Below are 24,999 nucleotides of genomic sequence, written 5' to 3' on the forward strand. Positions count from 1 at the left end.
ACTGGGTCAGATCAAAGGTCTGTGTAGCCCAGTGTTGTGTCTCCAGCAGGGGCCAAAAGTGGATGCCTAGGGAGGAATATAAGAACGAGGCATGTAGTGATTTTTCCCTTGAGTACTTTCTGAGCCTCCAAATATGTGCTTCCAACTTTTTGAATGATGATTGTACTTTAAACATAGAAAATGGTAATTATCTGAAGCTTTTGGATAAACAGGATACTTGTGAGACCAGAATTCCTTTCTCTGCTGACCCAAATAACAGAACATATTCAGTAAATGCCAAAGATGTTTTCTCAGGGGGAAAAATAAATAAATAAATAAATTATTTATTTAGGAATTGTTAAGAAATTCTTTTTTTTTAATTTTTTAAAAAAATCTGAATTGCGAAGAGCAACTTGAGTAGTTTAAAGAGAAACACCATTTTGTTGATGAATTTCCCAAATCCTCAATGTGAAGAGGAAGCTAGGTCAAGGCAGGTCGTATCTGGGAACAGATGAAATAAGCTGCTTTTTATTTCAGGAAGTTCAGGAAGAGATGTGAGAGCTGTAGGAGACATCATCAAACTGATACTCTGAAGAAGCAGCAGTATTTCTTGTTGGCCTCTTCAGTTGTACTCAATTTGCACCTCCTGGCAAAAACTCTGTTTTAAATGCTTCTCTGGGCATGACTTCTATTAACATAGTTATGATCTCTATCGACAGTTGGACAAATATGAGGACAGCCTTTGATATTTAAGGAAAGTGATATGCTGGAGGAGGTGTCTGTAATTCTCATCATTTCTGGAAAGAACGTATTGTGTTAGAAGTATTTCTAAGTGTCAACTTTTGACAGATCTGTTTGGGTAATACTTTCGTCTTGCTCTGATTTGTGAACTTCAAAAGGTACTTGGTCAAGAATCGTGCTTTCACTTTTTTCATTCTGGAAGTAAAGGCAAGAGGAAGCTACTCATGATTCTCATTCTGGACTGAAATTCACACCTAATGTCTTCTCAATCTGCAAGAATCACAAGCTTGAAAAGTGCTTGGTGTAAGAAAAATAAAAGAGCTTATAGCTCATATAAAAATGAGAGAGAAGAGTTCAGTCTTGCTCAAGTATATGGGAAAATCAGTGTCTGCAGAGGTTTGATAAACCAGTCAGCCACAACTAGAGATGGTCAGTTCTTGGCAATAAGAATCAGTCTTAATTGCAAGATATACTACCTAGACACAGATAACCTCCAGAACATATCCAGATTTGGGAATTTTACCGAAGTCTTCAGATAACGCTAAGACATCTTTAAACCATTTAAACATTTCCTTCTTTCTTCTATCTGCGATATAAAACATCTCCCACCCACTTGACATTATAGACTGAATGATTCAGATCTACTGGCTCTTGGTTGTGGAAAAATCTGCATGGAGGTCACTCGTGGTTAATACCACAAGCAGCCATCCTGTTTTTTCACTCTGCTTAACTTCAGCCCACGTTTTTAAATGGACACAATATCTTTTCAGCCGCGATTGATTGAAGGTTTGCATTGAGCCTTCTGCAGACCGTAAGCACTTCTGTATGCTCCATGCATGCGGTAGACTGTCTGTGAAAGGTAGGTGGCCCCTGTTCTGTCCAAGCAAAAGTAACAGAGGTGACTGCAATTCAGAGAAGGCCAGAACTGAGAAACACCGAGAGGGAACCTGGAGGAGGCCATTGCTGCCGCTCTAACGGTAGCGCCGTATGAACGCCTTCCTGCCCGCTGGCAGAGCGGCAAATTGTTCCAGCCCAGAAATTGCTGCAGTAGTGGCAGAGGACTTCTGCGGGGTCCCCGAAAGTCTTTTCTGAAATTGGAAAAGCATTTCTCCCCACTCCCCATTTCCTGTACATGACAGTCTGACTTCAGTAATCATGACTTTTCTATTTCTTTTCTGATTTACAAGCCCACATGAGGTCTTTTGAATTCATTATGCATCAACCAAAATGTATGTGGGAATGAATGATGATTTTTTTTTTTTTTTTTTTTTTGCCTTGTACTAAACAGTTTGGGGTTGGGGGGGGGAGGTTGATTATTTTTTTAACAGAAGTGCCTTTTTCCTTTTGACAACTGTCTGAAATATGTTCCTTTAAGAACTCCTACATGGTATGTATTTGCAATTTGTAAACACAGTATGTCAAAGAATGATTTGATTCAGTGGTGAGGCAGCCAGCTATTTGCATGTCATAAGGTCTAAGGGAAACAAACTGACCCTCAGCCTTCCTCCATCCAGCCAAATTCTGATGGGACCTTCAAATAGCTCTGGCAAAGTGTTCTGTTTCTTTTGGACTTGATGAGTGCTTGTTTCTCTGAAGACATGTAATTATTTCTTCCTTTATTTTGCTGCACAAGTTACCAAGAGAAGCAGCTCAAAATCAAATGTGAGTATTGAGACTCTTTTCTGTTATTCCTTTATTTGTATGTTTAAATGGGGTAGTATACAAGGTACCTTTTTTAACATTTTGAGCAAATAAGCAGGAACTTTTTTCTTCAGACACAAAACTGCTCATTAAATTAGATGCAGAATTCTACACATAGATATTTTTTTAAATTATTTTCTTTACCAAAAGAAATTCCACACTTTTTTGGATGCAATTGTTTTCATTTTATTAATTGGCTCATTAATTTATGGGAAGATTGTTTGGGGTTCCTTTATCATGAGATGAGGATTAATTTTGTTTACTCCAAAGAACAAGCCAACAATAAAATTGTATGCTGTTTCCTGTGACATTTGAATCACCATTTTTGTCTCTTAGCAAGATTTCATAGCTCTTTGCTACTGCAAGAAAACTTTCTAGATAGTGTCTTTTCTGATCAGGTAAGTCACTTGTTTCCAGCATAACTAATTTTAACACCTAACGTGGATTCTTCTTGCCTTTTTTGTGAAGTAAAACCAGTTTCCAAGCTGGTGTTTATAGCAATATTTTGACTTGTTATAAGAATCAAGTATCATCTCCAGATTCTCCCTCCAAAAGACACTCAGTTTTATCTCTTAGCCACCACATTTTTAGGATTATAATTTTGGTTTGGAATTTGAAGGGAAAGAGTAGTATTGAAAGGATATACCGCTTTTTACTGAAATGGTGCTGGAAATGTATGCCTATATTGCAGAATTAAAAAAGAAGTGGAAATATTCCTTAAATTTAAGTCTATGTATGTTAATTGTACTGCTACCTGATTTTATAATGGCAGTCTTTTTGATAATGAGTTTACAATTAAATTTGGCCAAAACTATCAACTATGATTTCCATTTGAATAATGTAAATGTTTGAAAATATATTTCTTTAACTGTCTCTGTTTTCAAAAGATCAGTTTTTATATCTGGAACTAGGCACAAAATCTCTTACATTTAGAAAACAAGTTTCAGATGCCTTTTTTTGTTTGTGGTTAATATTTTCACCCATACTTTTCTTCCATTTGTGTGATGAGTTGACATTTCTGGAGTATTTTAGCAGAACAGACTAACAGATGTAATATATTAATGTTATAACAGATTGCTGATGGTCTTGCCATGTAATTTTATTGCGGTGTCACAAAAGTCATTTTGATTCAAAGTTGTGCAGTTGGTAGAAACTTAAGATGATGTACTAACTTCTTGTAAGATTAGAGCAAAATGAAATCAAAAGCTGCTTGAAAGAGATTCTGATCAGTTGTGACCTATGGTATCTCCAGGTTATTTGCAGGCAGGCATATTTTATGAAGTGTATATTTCTGCTTGACTTGATAAGACATATGTTCTGTGGGCTACATATCAATTAGCCCAACATTCTTGATTTTTTTCCCATATCTGAGTTTTATTTCTCAGAAAAAAAATTAAAAACTTTTAGTATTGCCTAATCACGGACAGAGAGAAAGAAACATGAAAATCTTAACCAGCGTGCTTCCAAACGTTAAGCCCAAAATCAGAGGGTGAAATTCTGACCCTGTTGGAATAAGCAGCCCTCCTGTCGACTAAAGAAGCTCCAGATGCTGTTGAGGCTTTTAGATCACCTGGGGAATAAAACTGATCTGAGTTTTTCTGCACACTTTCCTGCCGGTTAAGGGTAAGATGATGTTTTACAACTAATTCTAGGATGTTCATAAAATTAATGATTTCCAGTTCAATTAATTTCTATTAAAATCTCTAGAGCGCCAAATTTGGAAGTTGGCACAGCAAAATGCTGCTGATGCTCCACTTGTGCTCCTGCAGTGGAATTCATTCTTCTGGGGACGGGGCACGCAGCTTTAGTGAAAAAGGATGCAGTGAACTCCTTGTTTCGTACATTTGTATTTTCCTGTAAAATGTAAGAGGGATGAAATGGTTTTTTAGAAATATGCAAACATTACTTCAAAAACAATGAAGTGATGTATTAAAAATAAGTTAATAAAATTCTGTAGCAGAGATACAGTGAAGGACAAGACTATTACAAAGCCTAACTAATCTCACTGGGTTGCCTCTATAATGATGTCTAATTTAAGTTTCTGGTGGTAATCACCCTGGAGAGGAATTTCTCTCTCTCTTTTAACTGTGAAAAGTGCCCTGTTCATTAGCTTCAGTAGGTTTAGGTTAGCTTTTGTGAATATCCCCATTCTTCTCTGATACTGTACAGCGTACATCAGCTGTCATCCTTTCTTGTTTCCCTTTCTTAGAGTAAGAGCTTTCTTTGATTTGACTTCATTCATGCTAGTAGGTTACTTTCCTCAGCCATGGTTACCTTTGAGTTTGAATTTTTCTAGGTCCGTGTATAAGAAGTGGTAAATTCTTGCACATCTCAGCATATTATGGATAATGGATCTGAACTGGCTGCTCTAGTTCATTGATGGCCTCACACTTGGATGCTATATAACTCAGAAAAATATTTCTATTATCTCCTATAATGTGTCTTTGTGCATAGATAGCAGAATTGATAGAATAACCTAGTGACAGAGCATGGCATAGTTGTTGGGAGAGCACATATGCAGGAGACCAGAATTCAGTCCCGAGTGACCTCCAGCAAATTGTTCTGTGCCTCAGTTCCCCATCTGTAAACCGGGTTTGTTACGTTGAGGAGAAAAAAACTGAGTTCAAACCCGCATTATCCAAAGCTGTCTGGAAACAACCCAAATTGACTGGAAAATCCTTCATAATTGGGAACTCTCTCAACCACTGCAGCCCTGAGAGGTTTGATGCAAAAGTGGAAAAATTCCACCCAGAACATTTTGTGTAAGAACATTAATCATAACCTCAGTGTAATTAAGGACAATTGCAAAGTGCACAACTGGAACATTTTATTGATTCAGCTAATTTTAGAAGTGCTTTCTACCTTTAGCACTGAAGGTTGACCACCCAGCAACCTTCGTACAGTGTTTTTAACTATGCCGGGCCAGTGCCATGGATACAGCCCAATGAGCAGACCCATCTAACGGCACAGGCGTAGCGACTGGCTTCTTGTCTTCCCGCTCCTCTGGGTTTGCTCTCTGACCTTGAGCAAGTCTATTACTTTGCTTTGACAAGTATTAACCTTTTCTGTAGACAAGTATCTCACAACTGTGTTTTAGCATTACTTTATTATTTTTGTTAGAAAAGCATTCTGAAATCTTTGAAGGGAAGGCTGTAAAATACTTCAGAGTATTGGTTATAATTCAGTTTATCAGAAGCTCAGAACAGTATTAGGCTGTAAATCTATTTATCAGGACCCCAGTCTTCCTCAAGTTAGCTCTTCAAGTTTCAAATTCAGCCACATCATGATTCACTTATGTATTATAACATGACAAATTGTGGCATAATTAGAGTTCTGTGAGTATGGGATTCCATTTGCATGAAAAAAAAAAAAGGAAAAGATTAGAGGAAAAACTGTTTCATACTGATCTTCTAATTGTGAATCTTTGTTTAGTTTGGTGCTTGAAAATTGAAGAGCATTGAGAAACAAATTAAAAGCTCAAAACATTTGTGGGTTTTTTTTTAAATACAGTAGCAGAATTCTTAATTTGTTTAATCACTTGCTTAGACTTTTTACTGAAAATATTTACCGTGTTCAACATAAATTAGCAAAAAGGACTTGAACTGCGTTTATTCCTTAATGCAGTTTCTGCTGCTGCTTACCAATCTCCTCCTCCTCAGACCGATCCTATCCCCCACAGCTGGCCAGAGTTACGGACTCTGGGCATCATCTCATATTGAAACCAGCCAGTTCCATTCTAGGTTTGCAAAGATGGTTGCTCTGCTATTGCTACGTGTCAGACTTCACATCGTCACTTGAATAGACTTTACCAATTTCAGTGGACTCATTGTTCCAGAATATCCTTGAGTTAAATAGCGTGTTCTTAAAATGTTGCTAAATGTTAGAAAGGAACTTCTTCATTCTTACAAAATTTCTTCCAGAATTCTAAGACTTTACTGATGGTTTTTATTTGTCTGAGTCGAATGTTGACTGTCTTGGGTGTTCAGATAAACATTAGCCTTAATTTTCCTTCAGTCAGAATAGGGCAATCCTACACTGGAACCAGTTTTTAGATAGCATGTATTTATAATTATAGAAAGAAATCCACTCTCAAAGTCATAGTGCCAAAAAACCCCAAAAAAGGCCTTCTTCACATGCCAGCCCATTACAAAAATCCCAGCAGGGCAGTAACTGAAGGGTCAGTAACCTCACTTCATAGTAAAGACAGAATACCATAGTCTGCTCATTGCAGGGTCTAATTTTAAATCATAGCCACTTTTAGGAAGATAGACTATGTTAAAATAGAAAGAAATATGTTTAACGTCTGGCAGAGAGATTTTAAGGCCTAAGGGAAATATTAGGATACCCAGTCACATAATTGTTCAGCAGACCTTATCTCCTAAGTAGGCAGAACAGGTAACGTAAGAGGCACAAAGATTTCAAGTACATGGCAAAGATCACTGGCAGGACATGAACTGAACCCAGGGCTGAGTCTCTCTAAGGACTGGTCGATGTTGCTGCTCACAGGACGTGAGGATTGAGGTTAAAACAGAGTGGATGCCGTGATACACTCTATCTTGTTTGACACGACATTATCTGCTCAACTGCTCAAGACTCAAGAGGTCTTTGATTAACATTTTAAAGACAAGAAGAAAAACAACAACAACAAAAAACCCCAACATTTTTTTCTATACTCAGTCCTCGTAACACTGTTATTTTTCCTCTCTGGTAGAGGATGAACAAGAAGCTGAAGACCTCCACTTCCTGCCCTTTCTCCCATCAGCCCTACTCCTAAAGGAGTTCACTGCATTCAAAAGTCCTCTTGTCAGCTCTCTTCTAGAACCGAGTTTTTACATTGTAAGTCATATATCCTTTCGCTGTGTTGGAATGAAATGTGCTGGTTTACTATCAAGAGTGAATATAGGATATGTTATAAAAAAATGTGCATATCCGAATATTTTATCTTCTTTTTTCCCCAGACCAAAGACCAGCAGCCTGCCCTTGATGCACCTGCATATTTAAACTAATAAGGTTTTGCAGCTTTACGATGCGTTTAAAACAAATACAGGACAGAGAATAGAAGGAAAAAATCACTGTCGTGGTTTAACCCTGTCTGGCAGCTAAGCCCCACGCAGCTGCTCTCTTACTCACCCCTGGCAGGACAGGGGAGATAAATGGAAGTGTAAAAGTGAGAAAACTCGTGGGTTGACATAAAAACAGTTTAATAGGTAAAGCAAAAGCTGCGCACACAAGCAAAGCAAAACAAGGAATTCATTCCCCGCTTCCCATGGGCAGGCAGGTGTTCAGCCATCTCCAGGAAAGCAGGGCTCCATCACGCCTAACGGTGACTTGGGGAGACAAACGCCATCACTCTGAACATCCCCCCCTTCCTTCCTTCTCCCCCCAGCTTTATATGCTGAGCATGACATCATATGATATGGAATATCCCTTTGGTCAGTTGGGGTCAGCTGTCCCAGCTGTGTCCCCTCCCAACTTCTTGTGCACCCCTAGAAAATCCAAAAAATATTAAATCATCTAATTTGACAGCCATTAATTGAGTTAAATTATTCAGCTGCATTAATTTGCATATATATGCAAGCGTTCCTGGGGTCCTGTTCTAAGAGATCACAAAGCAGGCGTTCATGTAATACTTAGGGTGAAGTAGAAGGAAGTTAAGTAAGTCTGCTTAGGAACATCACACTGTATTTTCATGTTGGTTGGTTGTTGTGCGCTTTCCTGGAAACCTTTCTCGCCCTTTATCTCAGTTATATTGTATCACCAGTTCATTACTGTAAGAGCAGTAGAATACAGAGTACTACATCTTTCAGGTTTTCTCCACTGGATTAGACCTTTCACGGTCTGTCCACCTAGCAGATGCAAGGTATGCATATGTATTTTAATAAGGCTGTGTTGTTATTGGATCCCTGTATTCCAAAGGGATCACAACTGTGGAGGATCGTTACTGCTAGGTCTTGTAGCAGTGCCTACTGTGTTAATTGTTATTAAAAATCCAGAGTGTGTAGGTAGTCCTTGCTTTGAGATCAGGCTGTTACTGACTCTACTCACTGTTTCTGCCCATTCCTTCTTTATTTGATCCTGTCCCTTAGGACCACCCATCATGAAGCCTGCTTTCCCTTGGGAAGGTCCATGAAGGCACATCATTGGGTTCCTCTCCATGAAGAGGAGACTGCCACAGCAATGATCACCCTAAACAGCTCGTGTATAATGTGAAGAGAGGGTATACATGCTACATTTCCAGTTGCAAGCGTTTCCTAGACTGTACACAGCAGTGGCTTCACAAACTATGATTCCTGTGGGCATGATAAGCATTCCAGGTCTTGTCTGCAGAACCATGTCATCTCTGTTTTCAGTGAAAAGTTCGGTAAGAAGGTGGCAGCTAAGACTGATGGAGCTCTGCAAGCAGCAAAACTGGATGTTCATTGAGCCTAAAAATCTAAATACCTGGGAACGATAACTGAAGTAGGGATCTTACATACCAAGTAGGGATCTTACATACCATACATAGTCCTTGCAGTAGCCTTCGCTTTTCCTAAGCTGTAATGCCATCTAGCTCACGACGATCTTTTAACAGGGCTGAGATTGGAAATCTTTAGATTTGGTTCATTTTGATAAGGTGTCATATTTTTATTACAGAAATGCTGTAGCTTGGTTTATTTTTTTCCTCAGAAAACTAGGTCAGGTTGGCACAGTGCAGTTGGGAGAGAAAAGGAAAAGGCTGTGCTGCTGCTGCAGATGCTTTATTAACACTTGGGGGTTTTATGTTTGGTTTTGGGGGGAAGGAGGTCTTTTTTTTAAATAGGGTAATGAAAATCCTTTCCAATTTTAGCTTGCTGCTAACAATGCTGCTGCTAGCGCTCATCTTTTTCTTACTGCTCATTTTATTTCTTAAAGCAGTTCTAAAGTAGGTCACTGTCTTTTAAAGAACCAGCTAGAAAAAGTGGCACTGTGCAGTCAGTTGTCATTATTTTTTTAAAAAAGGATTTTAATTCATGTGATGTACCCATTCTCATGAGACACAGTACTCTTCATCCACCTTTCTGTCCCTGAAATAAAACGTAAGGGTGGGGGAAATCCAGTCTCTGTAGTTGATGCATCTGCAAAGACAAAGAAACAGCCTGTTTTTTATTAAGATCTTAAAGATCACAGGCAGCATCAGCGTTGCCTATTGAAGCTCTCTTACCACCTGTTAGTGGCAAGGCTGTTTCGTTGCACGGCCTGTGAGCACTTCACTCCCCGCTGTATCACAGGCATCATTTCCTATTGCTATTATTTCCCCCAAGAAAGCTTTCTGTCTCAAAGGCAAGCTTGTGTCATTTGCAGGTAGATGTTACTACATTGCTAAGATGCTGCTGTTTCCTTGGTGGACTTCTGCTCAGCTGTGCAGGCATTAGTGCATTGCATAGAGGGCAACTGGGAGGCAGATGTTTGATGTGCAGATGCTGTTGTAGCCGATGTTGCTCAGAAGTGCCGCTCTGATTTGCACACTGGGGATAAACTCACTGGTAAAAGTCTCAGATCAGGGCTTCAGCACACGTCTTCTTCTGTAAATTTAATTTCCTTTTTATTTAAGCGCTTTTAAAAGTATTTTGCACGATTAGGGGATTGTAGGTGAGGGTGGAGGTAGGAAAGGGGACTGGGAGGGCAGAAAGGGTGATGGGGAAGACTTTGTATTCATTGCCCAATGATGTTGTGACCTCAGTGATCAATTCGCATCCTGACCAGCTCAGCCCTAAATATTTGTTTCTTTTTCTCTTTCAAAGACATTTAGTACTTGCTGGGTTGTAGGCTGATAGAAGAAAAATACATTAATATTTCCATGCAAGTACAATATGTTATTCTCTACATTCCCACCATTTTAATTGAAGAAACTGTAGCCCAGCATAAATGTCCTCTTGCTACCAAATTTCTTCTCTCAAAATGAGATGACTCTAAATCAGATACCCATCTTGTTTATAGAATAAAGCATAGCTAGCTACAAAATTGCTTCTCCAAATGAAATTTTTAACTTTATATCAAAAATAAGTTTTTACTAGAAATTTTTCTATTGAGAATTTGAGCTCCATTTTTAGGCCAATATTTTTCAGTCAGATTTCACTTCATTTGCATCCTACTTTTCTAAAACAAACTGACATTTTCCATGAAGTTGTTGGGGTTTTTTATCCATAGAATTTTGCATTAAAATACATCAAAATTTTAAAAATGAAAGTGTTAAGGTGTTTTGGATCAAGCTTAGTGCAAAACTCCTTTTCCTTCCAATACCCTGATGCAATAACTTTTCTTTTAATTTATATTAGTATTGGAAGTTTATAAACACTCAAGTTTCAGAGCATGAATTTAATCCTCTAAAAGGGATTAGGAAACTTTCCTCATGAGCAGGTTGTTGCATAGCCATCTCTTTTAAGGTTTCTTGCATCTTCTTTAGGATGGTTCTGCCCACCGAACTAAAAAAAAAAAACCACCTTACGTATAGTTATAGTCATTTTCCTTCACACAGCGTGTAAGTCATCGCAAAATAATTTTTAGATCTGCTTTCCCTGCTGAGTTCTGGTAAAGAGTGTATTTAGTGTAGACGTCCGTGCCCCAAACACTCCTTTATTCCTCGTTGTTCTGTACAGAGCAGTGGCTGAGCGGAGCAGTGCCTGCGTTTCTTTCTGAGCCAAGTCATCGAAATACTGAGGTTTACTGATGGCATCCAAACCTTCACACCTCTTCTGTAGGCTAGTCTGTAACAATTAACACCAGCTTATAATTTAAAATGATCAGTAAGGAAAAGGAGTTTTGACTTGCACCAGCCTGCAACAACAAAAATAATAAAATCTTCTTTACTGTAGTAAACCAGATACCACAGACAAACCACTAGCTCCTTTCAATCAAAAAGAACCCAGATTTTGGGCAGTACTCATACCTAAGTATCAGAATGGTTGACAAAGGGCACGTTGATCATGTTTCACACTGTGACGACACAGAAAGTAATACGAATCTCTCAATTTCACACGATTGGGACTTGAGAACATTGGAAGTGATTTTTTTCCCTGTGGAAATGATGAATCTACTGAAACTGGGTTTTTTTTTCTTTGAAAGAAATTATCTAGAATCACTGGTTTCCTTTGTTCTTTCCTGTTACTGAATTTGTGCAATTCCACTGAATGTATTTTAATTAAGAAGGATTTAGAGACTATGTTTACCAGAGTTGAAATATCAGAAAACATTGACATTAATGTAATGAATAACCTAATTGCTGATATATACCTTTTTTAATCCCAATTTTTTATTATCTTTGAAAATATCTTTCAAAATCCGTGCTCCAAGGATATAGGCAGCAGAGCTCTAAAGCGTGCATTCAACTTCATGTAAATATTACAGCTGAAAGTAATAGCATTTCTTATGTGTTTAGACTGTGCACGTCTAGCTCAGATGTGGAATCACAATGTCATCTCCAACAGACCTTGTTATGGGAATGACCCCACTCCTGCTCAAATGCTTGTAAGGGCATACTGAGGTATTGTGGACTCTTTCCCTCTTTTATCATTCAGCAGTGATAAACTTTCTGTGGTCCATCACAGAATCACAGAATGGTTGAGGTGCACAGGACCTGTGGAGATCATCAAGTCCAAACCCCTGCTTAAACAGGGTCACCTAAAGCAGATTGCCCAGGGCTACGTCCAGTTGGGTTTTGAATGAGACTCTTCTCACCCCACTTCTCCTGGAGAGGTTTCTCTGGATACACACATCTGGTGTGTCACCCACTCTTGCCAATTCTGTGTCATCTGCCAATTTGCTGTGGGTGCGCTGTGTTCGATCATCCAGGTCATTAATGAAGATGTTGGACAGTATTGGCCCCAGTATCAACACCTGGGGTACCCCCCCCCAATGTCATTACTTTAAATTGTCTCCTTTAACACTGTACCTAGGACTCACTAATGATTTCTCATCCACATCTTAGGCTCATGGCTGCTTTGCTTTTGGAACTCAGGCAGCTGAAGCAAATCAGTTGAAAACTGTCTAAATGCCTTCTAAGTTTATCACTCACCAGCTAATTTGGGTATACTTTATCACATGGCCATTTTGTACCAGATGCAATACTCAAACCTGTTTTATGGTTGAATATAGAGTAAGACTGAGAATACTGCCAAGTTTTTGCATGAAACTGTACACCAATGCACAGCTGAAATATTTCATGGCTTCATTTTTTTCTATAAATCTGACAGTAGTCGGAAAGAAATGAGCTCCATAATGAAGACAGGAGAAAATTCTGGCTCTACCAGACTATGTGAAAACCTGTAAAAAAATGTGGATAAGAATGATTTCACAAACATGAAAGAAATTATCTAAGCCTTAGCATTAATCCTACTTTCTTTTCGTGTACTTCTTCTGGTGAAGATATTGACAACACCCAGGAATCTGAGCAGATGAAAAGGATTTGTGTTCCTGCGTAATAGCTTGGGAGAGACTTGAATCAATACCGAGCACTCCACAGACAGTTTGCCTCTACTTAAACATGGAGCTACGTTACTGACCAACAACGCTGCTGATCAGCCAAGCTTGTTGCATTCGGAAGAACAGGGCTAGTTATTCTGGGCTGGAATCTCTGGGCACCAGTGCTTTACTTGTATTAAATGATGAATTGTGCTCCTCGACTCTCACGTGTTGATTAGTTTAAAAAAAAAATATAAAAATCCAGCAAATAATCTAGGTGTAGTTATGTAGCCAGTTAGCAACTTTTCTGTCTGCCCCTTCCAAAAAACCTGCTTTCAGCTACTACATTTGACATGCTTATCTCTGCCCTCTAGTTTCTCTGTACAGTGGGTTTACTGTGACGGTAATTCTTGAGTTTTGCTAGCAAGGCTCACAATAGAGGAAGAATATCTACTAGGAGAGATACAGAGACATTAATTTGAATTTTGCCAACTAAATTGCTCAGGCTGACCTTGGTAACAAGTTTTGGCCTTGTATTGGACAAGCTGGATGCTGCTGGTAAAAGTTCGGTGGCTGAATTAAAGGAAATACCTAGCTTGCCGTAGCAGCAATGGGGCTAGGCTATTCCAACCCACTCTGTAGCTTGTAAAGAGAGTTTGAGGGACATAGGCTAGTCAGGTCTCTTCTGCAACAGCATTTCTGTACGTCTGCACCACTGTCAACGCTTTGTTGACGTACTTTCACTGCTTTAATTTGTCCTAGTTTGAGATTTAGATAAGTAGCAAATTATGCTGTTCTGGGATAAAGTAAGAATTTAGATGCCTACACCCATGTTTGAGTTTGCACGGTGCAATACCAATTAAGGCAGAACAGAATTCCTGGGATGCTCGATCCCCTAGTTAAGCCAGAGCTCTTGCCCTTTTTGCTCGTGTTGTGTGCAAACACGGTACAATGCAGTGCGGTACAGTTACCAGATCAGCCTCTAAATGAGCTGCTTTGCCTAAACGGTCCACCAAAACCATGTCACTTGTAGACCTTGAAGCAGCGTAGTCGTATTGTTACAGCACAGTCTGGGTTGGCATCCACCCTGGCTGCTTAAAGCAGAACTTCATCAGCGAGAGCTCTGCATCCACTCAGATGCTCCCAGGACCTGACTGTTTATTACTGTGCTCTGCCAGGGAGATAAAACAGCTTGTTCAAAGTTAAAACCTGTGTCTCTGCTCTCCTGTAGGTACTCGTTTTGACTTGATCTGTAATATATGCCCTTGGTTCCTACTGCTTCTCTCACCATTTTTCGAAGAGCAAAAATTCTCGTACCTTTAAACACTCAAGCATAGCTTAAAGGTATGACTGGGGAAACTGCAATTACTCTAAGAGTGGGAAGAGACAAAGCAAGGGTATTGCAAGTGTTTTGAAAATACAGTATACTTTTAACAGTCTTGTGCGTTCATTTTTCTCAAGGGGTCCGGTCTTTTATTAGGTCTAGTCACAATAACAAAATAACAGATTTCTGGAGGGTAGCAGGCATCCAGAGAACTGTGATCTCTGAAATGAGGAAAAATTTCTTTGTAGAAACTTGTTAGAAACTTTTATTTATAAAAGAATTATATTGTTAGAAATTTTTCCTTGTAACAATATTGTTAGCTTTATAATGCGGTTGTAACCTTAAGTCCCTAATGTATTTTGCAAACGTGTGATTAATTGTTCAGGAGCTCTCACAAAAAAAAAAAAAAAAAGGGAAAATGAAGTCAGCAATTCATGTAAAACCATGTCCTAAGATAAAAAAAATTACTTAACTGAAAATAAACAGGTGTCTGGGATGGCTTGTAGGGGTGTGTCCCTCATCACAGATCAGTTTGTTTTTCTTATCCTTCAGTGTTGTTACAATTATTTGTTTTGCAATCTTTTGTCTGTCTTTATGCCTCCCTAATAGAGACCCTTGTTCTATTCATTATATGTGCTTAAGGAAAAAGATGATGCAGTTCAATGGCAGGCTTATTTAGATTAGAAATACTCCATTAGAATTGCAATAAAGCAAAAAGTGCAATATTTTTACATGTATGTATATACCTACATGCCTATGTATATTAATTCCCATCTAAGTAGGATTAGTGTTTATGGGCTTTTTATATTTCTGTAACCTAAGGGAGATTAACATGCATTTATACACAATCACAAGACAAATTATTAACAGACATAGTGGCTGTGCATTTCAGTTCCAGTGAGAAAACAAACGTTCCTTTCCTGATGGTTCCACATTTACCAGGTTTCACAACTTCATAACTTTTCTTATGGCTCTCTTCACTGGAAGTCTTCTACTGCTCAGCATCTTATAGGAAATTATTTGACTCTACAGAAAGTCCCTCTCCTAACTTGTTGTAGCTAAATTCTATCTTGAACAGCAGGCAGACTAGCCAGCTCCATTGTTCTGTTTTCATCTGCTTTATAATTGCTACCATGAGACTGCTGCTTTCTCAAATGTGACCCTAGGGACTCCAGTTGCAATATCCTCACATCTTTGGCAACATCTCTCTTCTCCTCCTTGGAATATTCTAACACTACAAATGGTATCACGTATCCGTGCCTACTAGATACATAAAAATCAGCGGTATTTAGCTTTGTTTCAATTTAGATAATAAAATCCTCTTTGCCCAAGGAGTGAAGACATCGCAATCTTTCCCTGTGCCTAGGACATGAGTTAGCAACTGGAATGCTGGAGTCAGCGTTTCATTCCATGAGAGTGAACAGCATCAGACCTCCAGAGATTTCTTAACTGACCTTCAAAACACAAAGTCTAGCTTCCAGCAAACTTAAAGTAAACATATTTCTCTAGAGATTAGGATCAAAGCACAAGAAAAACATTCTACTTAAATACGTGGTGCTTGTACCATTACTTATTTATTGGAGCAAGGGTAAGTGGTGCTGGGGGAGATGAGATTCACTCTTTTTGTTGCATTGTCTAATGGTAAAAGTAGTCCACAAAGGTTACTCAGACCTTTGCCAAGACGTTTGCAAAAATCATCATTCTTTTTCATGCCATCGCTGCTTTATTCCCAAATATGGTTTTATATCATCATAATCAAATGCTGAAAACTTTTTCTGAAACAAAGCCTTGGATGACTGCTAGAGGAGCAGCTCAAGGACATTGCCAGGCTTTGACTCTGGTCTTGAGTGTACTCTTTTAATGTTCTCAAGCAACCATTGTCATCTGTAAAAGAGGAGTAATGGCACTTTGTTCCTATATCCATAAAGGTTTTTTCGGAGGATAACTACATTACAAATTCAGACATTCTGGAGTATTACAATAGCAGGTCTTGTATGTGTATATAACCCAGGGTTTCCTGGAACAGATTGGCTTCCTGGAAAGAAAAAAAAATAATCAAGAAAACTACTTTTTGAAGAAAATTTTTGGGTATGCAAAATTTTCAGTAACTTAAAGACCTATCACCATTCATTAGAATGAAAAAAACCGGACATGTATCTTCAGATATGTGAAGCTATTTGTTGGTGAGCTTTGTACAACAAAAAGCACTATAAGTAACAGATAAGCTCTTTGTGCATTCCCTGTTAGGATTTTCCTGTCGCCACTTTTAGGCTGAGACGAAACTGTGTTAGGAAGCTGGGGTACTGATTCAGCAGGGAGGAAATCAGAAAGGGGTTTGCTCAGGGTTATCCTCAGAGGCAGCTCATAACTCTAACTCCCACAAAAAAAGGAATGAAAATTCCTCTGAAACCCAGTTTCAAGCCTGTCCTATGACCTTGAATATGGAGCCCAGTTAACCTCAAACATTCCTTGATTGTCTCCGTAGTCACCAATTTATACTGCTTTCCCAATATAGAAAATGAGCAAAACTTAACCTTGATTTTGGTGATGACTATGTAGTGATCATGCACTGAATTGCTGTGCTGTGTCTGGGTTTTATGTGTCACATTGTGTAAATGTCCACACTGATGGATGTCATTTTCTCATATACATGGGTTTATTAGGTTCACATTCAAATCTCTGTTTGATCTTAAGAAAATGGATGTCCAAGCCCTGTTAGACTATTATTCCAAAGATACAACATAAAACACATCTATAATATTTTTAAGCAAGCATGTTCCCCACTGATCTGAGTTACAGATTATTTGATTTCTTTACTGGCTTGGCTAACAGAAAGATTTAGGGCAGTCAGAAATACAGTAAATCAATTCAGCTCAAAAGATTTTTGATTTACAGGAACAGCAAGTTTTCCATAGCTTGTGCCAGATGAAAAAAAATCATTACTTTTGGTCTGAGATAAGCATTATAGCCTCTCTCCCTGTCCCCTTGCCACTGTCTTACTACTATCCCTCCAGGAACAGATTAATAAATGCCTGACCTTATGTATTGGTGCCAGTGGAGACCTACAGTAATTGTTCTTTCTCATAGTTCAAACAATCATTTTGGATTACATCTCACAAAGCAGTAACCCAGAAAAAGATTAAATGCCTTTTTAAAGCTGAACCATGGGTATAAGACAGGCAGTGAGCACATAAAATCAAATATGAGGGAGTAATTCCAAATGGACTAGATCTGAGCTCTGTGACGGAGGGTGCTCCCTCGAATCTTGTTCTTCATATATTTCTCTTCCTTACTCTCAGGCTTTGCATTTGGTTAAGATAAACTAATTTGCACTGTTATTCAAAGTGAAAAGATTTCAGCTACAAAAAGTCACTGATATGTAAATATTTTAGGAGACCTTCCCTGGTTGTTCTCAAATCCTCTAAAATTTATGATTGCTGGCACCAACTGCAGCGACACTCAATGAGTTTAATGAAGAGTGAAATCCAATGAGTCCAGCAGATGTTTCTGGGTTTGCTTCACTGGGAACTTTCTGGATTCTTCCCCCCTCATTCCCAGGAATGAAGACCCAATTTTAGCAAAGTGCTGATGATCCAACCGGCAACCAGAAGACTGAAATAAGTCTTCATCTCCACAATCCTTAAAATGTTCAGCATTGCAGATCTATAAGAGGCTGAGGTTTGGATGCTTATCCAAGCCTCTTTAGCCTGGAAAACTGAAGGATGGGAACCTTTTACAATTGACTCTCAACAGATTTGTGGTATTTCCTGCACTCGTCTGGCACAGAAATATAATCTATCTCACAGTATTTTGGCACTGCCAACATGGAACCTGGCAATACAGAAATATGTAAGAAAAGACAATCTATTCCAATAACAACAAAATAAACTTGCTTTGACTTACGATTTTGCTTGGATTTTATTTAGTTTACTTCTCTTTTCATTTTGGTCTTCTGCTACCCAGCAGTATTTGTGTCACTTTACACTGCCACCAAATGTTAACAGCACAGCTGAGACTATTTAAAAACCAGCCATATAGCTGGGGGTCCCTTGTCTTCTGTCTGTTCAGTCAAATAGAGGTGAGGGTATTTTGTGAGGGAAGGAATGAGCAGAAAGACAGGAATGGCAAGAGAAAGTCAGGAACGCACTACAAAGTGCTTGCCACTTCTCTTTGGCCTTTTAACTCTGCAGCTGGTTTAATTTTTGAACTATAGCTTCTATCTCTATTCCCTGATTTCTGGATAAACCATGCCTCACAATCTAGTACATAATGCTCATAATGTCAGTAGTCGTATGTAAAGAATGTGAAGACAGCTTCATTTTCAGGTACCTGACCGGTCAGTGTAAGTAGCATTAGGTTAAGCTGAAATAGTCTTCTTGCTGCCCATTATGTAGGTAACAATACACAGTGTATGTTGTTAAAGACTACTATTTTGCAATGGAATAGCCCAGCATTAGAAATCCAGGGTGCTGCAAATGACCAAGGAACACCTGTCCTAACTTTCACAGGTAAAACAACGTTACTTATTATTTGGGCAAGCAAACAGTCATCCACTGACTTACATGTTTTTCCATCTTTCCAGATCACGTGGAGAACTCCACCAGAATGACTAGCAATCACACAGACTGTCATTACTGCCTGCAGTCTCTTCGTGGAAGGAAGTATGCATTAAGAGATGAAAACGCTTATTGTGTTGCATGTTATGACAGCCTGTTTGCTAACCCCTGTGAAGAGTGCAAGCAACCTATTGAGTGCAATTCCAAGGTAAAAATTTAGCTTTCACTTCTTGTCCTTTGCTAAATTATACACAAATCCCATTTCTTTAATAGCAGATTTTATATCCAGCCCTCTGTATAACCCTGTGCTGGTGAAGAGACCTAACCATAGTGATTGTACATCTATGCACAGCAGAAACAGTGCTATTTTCCCAGAACAGGAAAGCTCCAGGGCCAAAGATTAGGAGATCTGCACATACATACACCTCAAACATACGGCAAGGCTGTGGTGTATGTGTGGACCACAACTAGACTCCATCCTTCACCTCCAGTCAGTCACAGGCTGCAGAGACTGCTCAGTGCTTGAGGGAGAGCAGGGTGCTGGTGTAATTCAGTGGATCAGGTCAAGTGAAACTTTGGAATTTCTGAGACATATCCATTGAAAAAAATATTTTGACTATTGTATACTTTTACTGTAGGCATTGACATGCCAATGTCAAGCTGAAAAAAGCCCATGTTTATTATTTGTATATTATTCCCTCTATCTTTTCGAAATGAGGTATATTTTAATTTTAACTTAATTCCATGCTTACTTTGCTCATCTCACAGATGGCATGTTAGTGGCAGTGTTTCCGGGCTTGGCTTTCATTTCACCTCACCCCTTTTTCAGAATATTAATTAATAATATGAGTTCCTCTATGGTCTTTGATAGGGTTTACAGTAGCCCATACTTCAATTTACAGTCTGCACACTTGACTTGGAACCTGTCAAAATGCCTTTGTTTTGCCAAGATCAGGATGTAGTACTTACTTACCTTCTCCCCATGCTCACTTTGCCTAAATTCTTTTGAAATAAAAGGTCAGAAAGTTATTAAAATAAACCTCTCAGGAGGCCTTCCTGGCCAAAGCACTTCATGGTTTTCAAAGCACAAGGAAAATGCTGATTTGGATGAAGACTCTTCTCAAGCTCTCATCAGCATTTTTCAGGGGCAAATTTGTATACATAGCTTTAATCGAAGTCACGTGGAGAACATGTGGTCTGCGCTCACTAATTACAGTTTAAAATTTGAAATTAAGTGGCAGGACCACCAATGTCAAAGATCATTAACAAAAAATTATGTCTTTGGACTGAGTAGAAGGAAAAATTCGGAGAAAAAAAGCAAGCGTAACAAGAAAGGAGTGCAACAGGCCAGAGTCAGCTAGAAAAGGAGCCCGCAGAGATCTGCAGCTGGTTGTCCTACCTCTGCCAAAGTGCTAGAGCTTGGCTTCCTCTCCATCTTACCCAGTCTTTGCCTTAGGCTGCCTCTTTTCTAAAAGGTTCAGAGTGCTAACTGAAGCAAATGAAAGTGCTAAGCACTCAGCACCTCCTGAAATGAAGCATGGTATGTATTTAAGTTTTAGCACTTGAAAGGGTGGGGATCTGAAAAAGGAGAAAAAATGAGAAGGGATTTGTGTCCTTTTGTGCTTCTTTCTTATAAAGGAGACCTGGAAGGGTCTGGTTTATTTTTTAAGGTGGGGGATTTTTTTGGTGGTACATTTTTCCCTGGTTTGTTAACCTTGGAAAAATAAAATCTGCTGTTTGCTCTTTTTTTTTTTTTAATTCTTAGTGGAGGTCTCGTATATATGCTGTAGCTTTTTCATCCCCTAAGCCTGCTGAGTCTTAAACATTTTTCTGCAGAGTTTTTAGGAGGAGTTAAACAAAAAAATTAGGTGTAAACAAAAGCAATGATTTTTTAATAATCTTCCTAAGAATAATTTTGTTCTCAATGAGATTTTAATTGCTTGTTTTCTGCAATAATATGATCTTTCTTTAGTGTTATGTAGTGTCAGCTGGAAGAAAAAATAGTAACGTTAAAAAATACATGAAGTTCATTCCAAAGCCTGTAGAGAATGCACTTCTTGTCAGGTGGCCTGCGCACATTAAAATGTTGATCACTTGTTTCCCCTTGATGGCCAACTGTAAAATATAAAACAGTTCTTCCAATAAAAACATATCTCTGATGTTACATAAGGAAGGACTATTGCCTGTCCCAAAGCAGTCTCTAATGGTCTCTGCAAGAGATCTACAAAATATCCCGACACAGTGATGCTGAGTACTTATATTACCTCTAAGCATACCTCCTGCCAGATGCACATGTCATCTCTTCAAGTCACCACTGCAGTGCTCTCCATTTTTCACTTTATTTCTGGGAGGAGCTGAGAGATAAACACATTAACATGGACTTGCTTTCTCCAAGGATCTGGCCTACAAAGGCCGCCACTGGCATGAGAGGTGCTTCAAGTGTGCCAAATGCAGTCGCTCGCTGGTGGAGAAACCGTTTGCTGCCAAGGACGAGCTCTTGCTGTGTACTGAATGCTACTCTGATGAGTATTCATCTAAGTGTTTCCACTGCCAGAAGACCATTATGCCTGGTAAGACAACAGGGACCCTTCCGTGAAAAATGGAACTGCATTTTTAATTATAACCACATCCTTGAATAATTGAGCTACAAGCTCCTTGACTTTCAGAACAGCTTTCAGGTGACTACTTCTCCTTTGAGTGTAGTACCCTCCCAGCAGTGATGAGAGGGCAGGCAGATACCTTTGGTCTGGCACTGACAGGGCTTATGAATCCTTAGAAAGCATGTTGGAGTTCAAGATGATAGGTTAAAATATGTTTATGTTGAGTCCTTGATTCTGCTTGCAGCTCTTAGGAAGCGTGTCCTGCTGTGCGTGTAGGTGGACAAACAGAGCTATCATTAGCAGGAGTGCCAGCTTAGACAAAGCATCTGCATTTTGTCTGTCACATTGACCAGACCTTGAGTATCAGTCACGGCTCATGTTCTTTATACCATTTCTTTCACTCAGAAATTTTTTGTTTAAATTGTTGAAACATGACGTTTGATGTTCAAATCATTATCAGCATTTTTACTAAAAAGAATACAAGTACAGATGTGTTTACAATGGGTTTATTTCCTGCCTTTAGCAGCCCTGAAAATTCTGCACTTTCCACCAAACTACTTTTCAGCTTTTGATCAGGTCTCCTCAGGACATTCTCTAGGCCTTTCGTTGCTACTACACCAGTAAAGCTCATGCAGCAAAGAGATTGCCTCTTCAGAGGCATCTAAGAGAAGCAACAGCACTGCATGTGGCAAAATTAAGTAGGTTGCTTAGGAAAGTGGGTCACTAACTCTTGGAACAATGAACTACCCTCAATGCTTGAACCTTTTTACAGATCACATCTATAACTCCAAATACCAGCTGCAAACAATCTTCCATGGCCTCATGTCTACTAGTTTGCAAACCTTTGACCAAAGACATCAGTAAATTTGGCAGTGACATAGGAATTTTATTTTTCAGTAGATCGTAATGCCAAACAATAAGATCTGGGCTGTACAGAATTATTGTCTTAGTATAAATACCAGGTCACTGACGTCATGGTTCAACCTGTAGCATTGATGCAACTATGTACTTTTACAGTTTATTTCCTTTTCATTACAGGTAAAAGCTGTATTAGTGGAAATAAATGTTGTAGCAATGTAGTTGTGTTCAGTCTGTGGGTGATATACTGCTTAAATCTGATATAGTTAAAAGAATGTTGTCTAACAGGCACTCGATACTAGATGTGATGACAATAGCACCAGTGGGGTTTGCATTATTGTCCTCTGGTGTATATCCACTTTGCAGATTTTGCCCCAGAATCAAGGAGACTAAATCCTTGCAACAAGTGCTGAGGGTAGGAATAACAGGGCAAATAGAGAACTGAAGTGGCATGGTGTAGTGGGTTGACCCTGGCTGAGGGCCAGGTGCCCACCAGAGCCGCTCTATCACTCCCCTCTTTCATTAGACAGGGGAGAAAATGTACAATGAAAGAAAACTTACGGGTCGAGATAAGGACAGGGAGAGATCATTCTCTAATTATCATCACGAGCAAAACAGACCGAACTTAGAGAGGGAATTCATCTTATTTATTACTAAGCAAAACAGAGTAGAGGAATGAGAAATAAAATCAAATCTTAAAACACCTCCCCCCACCCCTCCCATCTTCCCGGGCTCAACTTCACTCCCGGCTTCAACCTCTGCCCCCCTCAGCGGCACAGGGGGACGGGGAGTGGGGGTTACGGTCAGTTCATCACACGGTGTTTCTGCCGCTTCTTCATCCTCAGGGGGAGGACTCCTCTCATTGTTCCCCTGCTCCAGCGTGGGGTCCCTCTCACGGGAGACAGTCCTTCACGACCTTCTCCAATGTGACTCTCCTCCACGGGGTGCAGACCTTCAGGAGCAAACTGCTCCAGCGTGGGGTCCCCCACAGGGTCACAAGTCCTGTCAGCAAACCTGCCCTGGCGTGGGCTCCTCTCTCCACAGATCCACAGGTCCTGCCAGGAGCTTGCTCCAGCGCGGGCTTCCCACGGGCCACAGCCTCCTTCAGGTGTCTCCACCTGCTCCGGCGTGGGGTCCTCCACGGGCTGCAGGTGGAATCTCTACACCCCCTCATCCTTCCTCCATGGGCTGCAGGGGGACAGCCTGCTTCACCATGGTCTTCACCACGGGCTGCAGGGGAATCTTGCGCTGGCGCCTGGAGCACCTCCTGCCCCTCCTTCTGCACTGACCTTGGTGTCTGCAGAGTTTCTTACATCTTCTCACTCCTCTCTCTGGCTGCAAAAGCGCTCTCTAACTGTTTTTTTCTCTTCCTCAAATATGTTATCACAGAGGTGCTGATTGGCTCGGCCTTGGCCAGCGGCAGGTCCATCTTGTAGCCGGCTGGCATTGGCTCTATCAGACACAGGGGAAGCTTCTAGCAGCTTCTCACAGAAGCCACCCCTGTAGCCCCCCTGCTACCAAAACCTTGCCACGCAAAAACCAACACACATGGTGATGCCAACCAGTTTCTAAATCATTAATTTCTTCATCTTCAGCTTGCTACCTCTGTGTTGATACAATCCAGTCGTGAAGTCAGCCTTCTGGTTACTGGGAGGAAGCTGCAACCCTTTTATGTTGAAATGCAACCAGCAGTTTCTCTCTCCACTAACCCCACAGTCCAGGAAACAGGTATTAATCAGTTACATGAGCAATTCCCTTCTTTGCGTGGAAAGGATGGTAAAGTACCTGGCACTTCTCTTTGCAGTGTTATGGTGGACAGTCACTGGAAAAATTGTTCTCAGATATATGTGCATATCTTAGACTTACACATCTACATTAAGGTGTACAGACCACCTGTACACAGAGCTAAGAGCTCTGAAACTCCTCTGGTAGATACTTAACTGAGTGACTTTCTTTTGGGATTGTATCTGTCCTTCCGCTGGATCAAAAGCATCAAGTTGAACATGATAAAAAGAACAGTTGATCTAGGACAGAAATGATGAGCTATAAGAAGAGACAGTGCAGTGTGCTTTATCACAGAAAAGATATCTACTTTAAAAAAAATTGCCAGCTTAAGATGAATAAGATAAATAATGCATTTGTAAGTGAAGGACTCTTAGTTTAAGGAAGACAAAAGACAGGACATTAATAGATATACTAAACATCCAAGTAAATTCATCTTTAATTTATAAAAGCGCTGTGTACCTGAACATCATCATTGAGTTGACTGGCCTAAGAGAAACTCTGAGCAATTGAAGCATATCACAGAGAAATAACCCTAAAAAATTAATATGACAGACTCTAAAAATCACAGCTTACATAACTTAGCACATTTTTCACCAGGTGATCATATGGTGCTTAATGTGTTCTTGAAATTTCAAGTACATACTTAAAACCTCTATTAAATTGATGATAAGTGTTTTCTTAGGTAATACAATACTGAGGTAGAAGATTAAAAACAAGAGTCCTCCTGGCATTTAAAACCTATGTTACAAGGCTATATGTGGGGGGATTGTTCATTTTGGGTTTTTGCAGGTTCCCGTAAAATGGAATTTAAGGGAAGTTCCTGGCATGAATCCTGTTTTGTCTGCCAGTATTGCCGGCAACCATTGGGAACAAAACCATTGATCACCAAAGACAACGAGAACTACTGCGTGCCCTGTTTTGAGAAGCAATTTGCTCACCATTGCTACTCCTGCAAAAAGGTAATTAAACGTACAGAGGAAAAATTGCCCTAACGAGGCAATATTGCTCATGGGGGAAGGGGCTGAATCATGCAAAATGT

At 39.7% G+C, this 24,999-nt stretch overlaps 1 protein-coding gene across 11 annotated transcripts in view; it reads left to right on the forward strand.

The window, feature by feature from the left end:
* Window positions 1-1,706: 1,706 nt before the first annotated feature.
* FHL5 (four and a half LIM domains 5) overlaps window positions 1,707-24,999 on the forward strand; it is a 29,388-nt gene continuing 6,095 nt past the window's right edge. The window contains exons 1-9 of one of the 11 annotated variants that reach the window (XM_075747748.1): window positions 1,708-1,949; window positions 2,354-2,382; window positions 2,758-2,819; window positions 3,897-4,044; window positions 12,802-13,019; window positions 14,069-14,181; window positions 18,744-18,925; window positions 21,113-21,287; window positions 24,750-24,919. In XM_075747748.1, coding sequence (XP_075603863.1) covers window positions 18,767-18,925; window positions 21,113-21,287; window positions 24,750-24,919 — 504 coding nt within the window. In that variant the 5' untranslated portion in view covers window positions 1,708-1,949; window positions 2,354-2,382; window positions 2,758-2,819; ... (2 more) ...; window positions 14,069-14,181; window positions 18,744-18,766. Of the gene's footprint in view, window positions 1,950-2,142; window positions 2,383-2,757; window positions 2,820-3,896; window positions 4,045-12,801; window positions 13,020-14,068; window positions 14,182-18,743; window positions 18,926-20,011; window positions 20,258-21,112; window positions 21,288-24,749; window positions 24,920-24,999 lie in introns of those variants that run through there. The other 10 variants (XM_075747749.1, XM_075747745.1, XM_075747750.1 and 7 more) reach the window with 10 other exon arrangements.

The sequence above is a fragment of the Balearica regulorum genome, chromosome 3 (genome assembly GCF_011004875.1).
Source record: "Balearica regulorum gibbericeps isolate bBalReg1 chromosome 3, bBalReg1.pri, whole genome shotgun sequence".
Lineage (NCBI taxonomy): Eukaryota > Metazoa > Chordata > Aves > Gruiformes > Gruidae > Balearica > Balearica regulorum.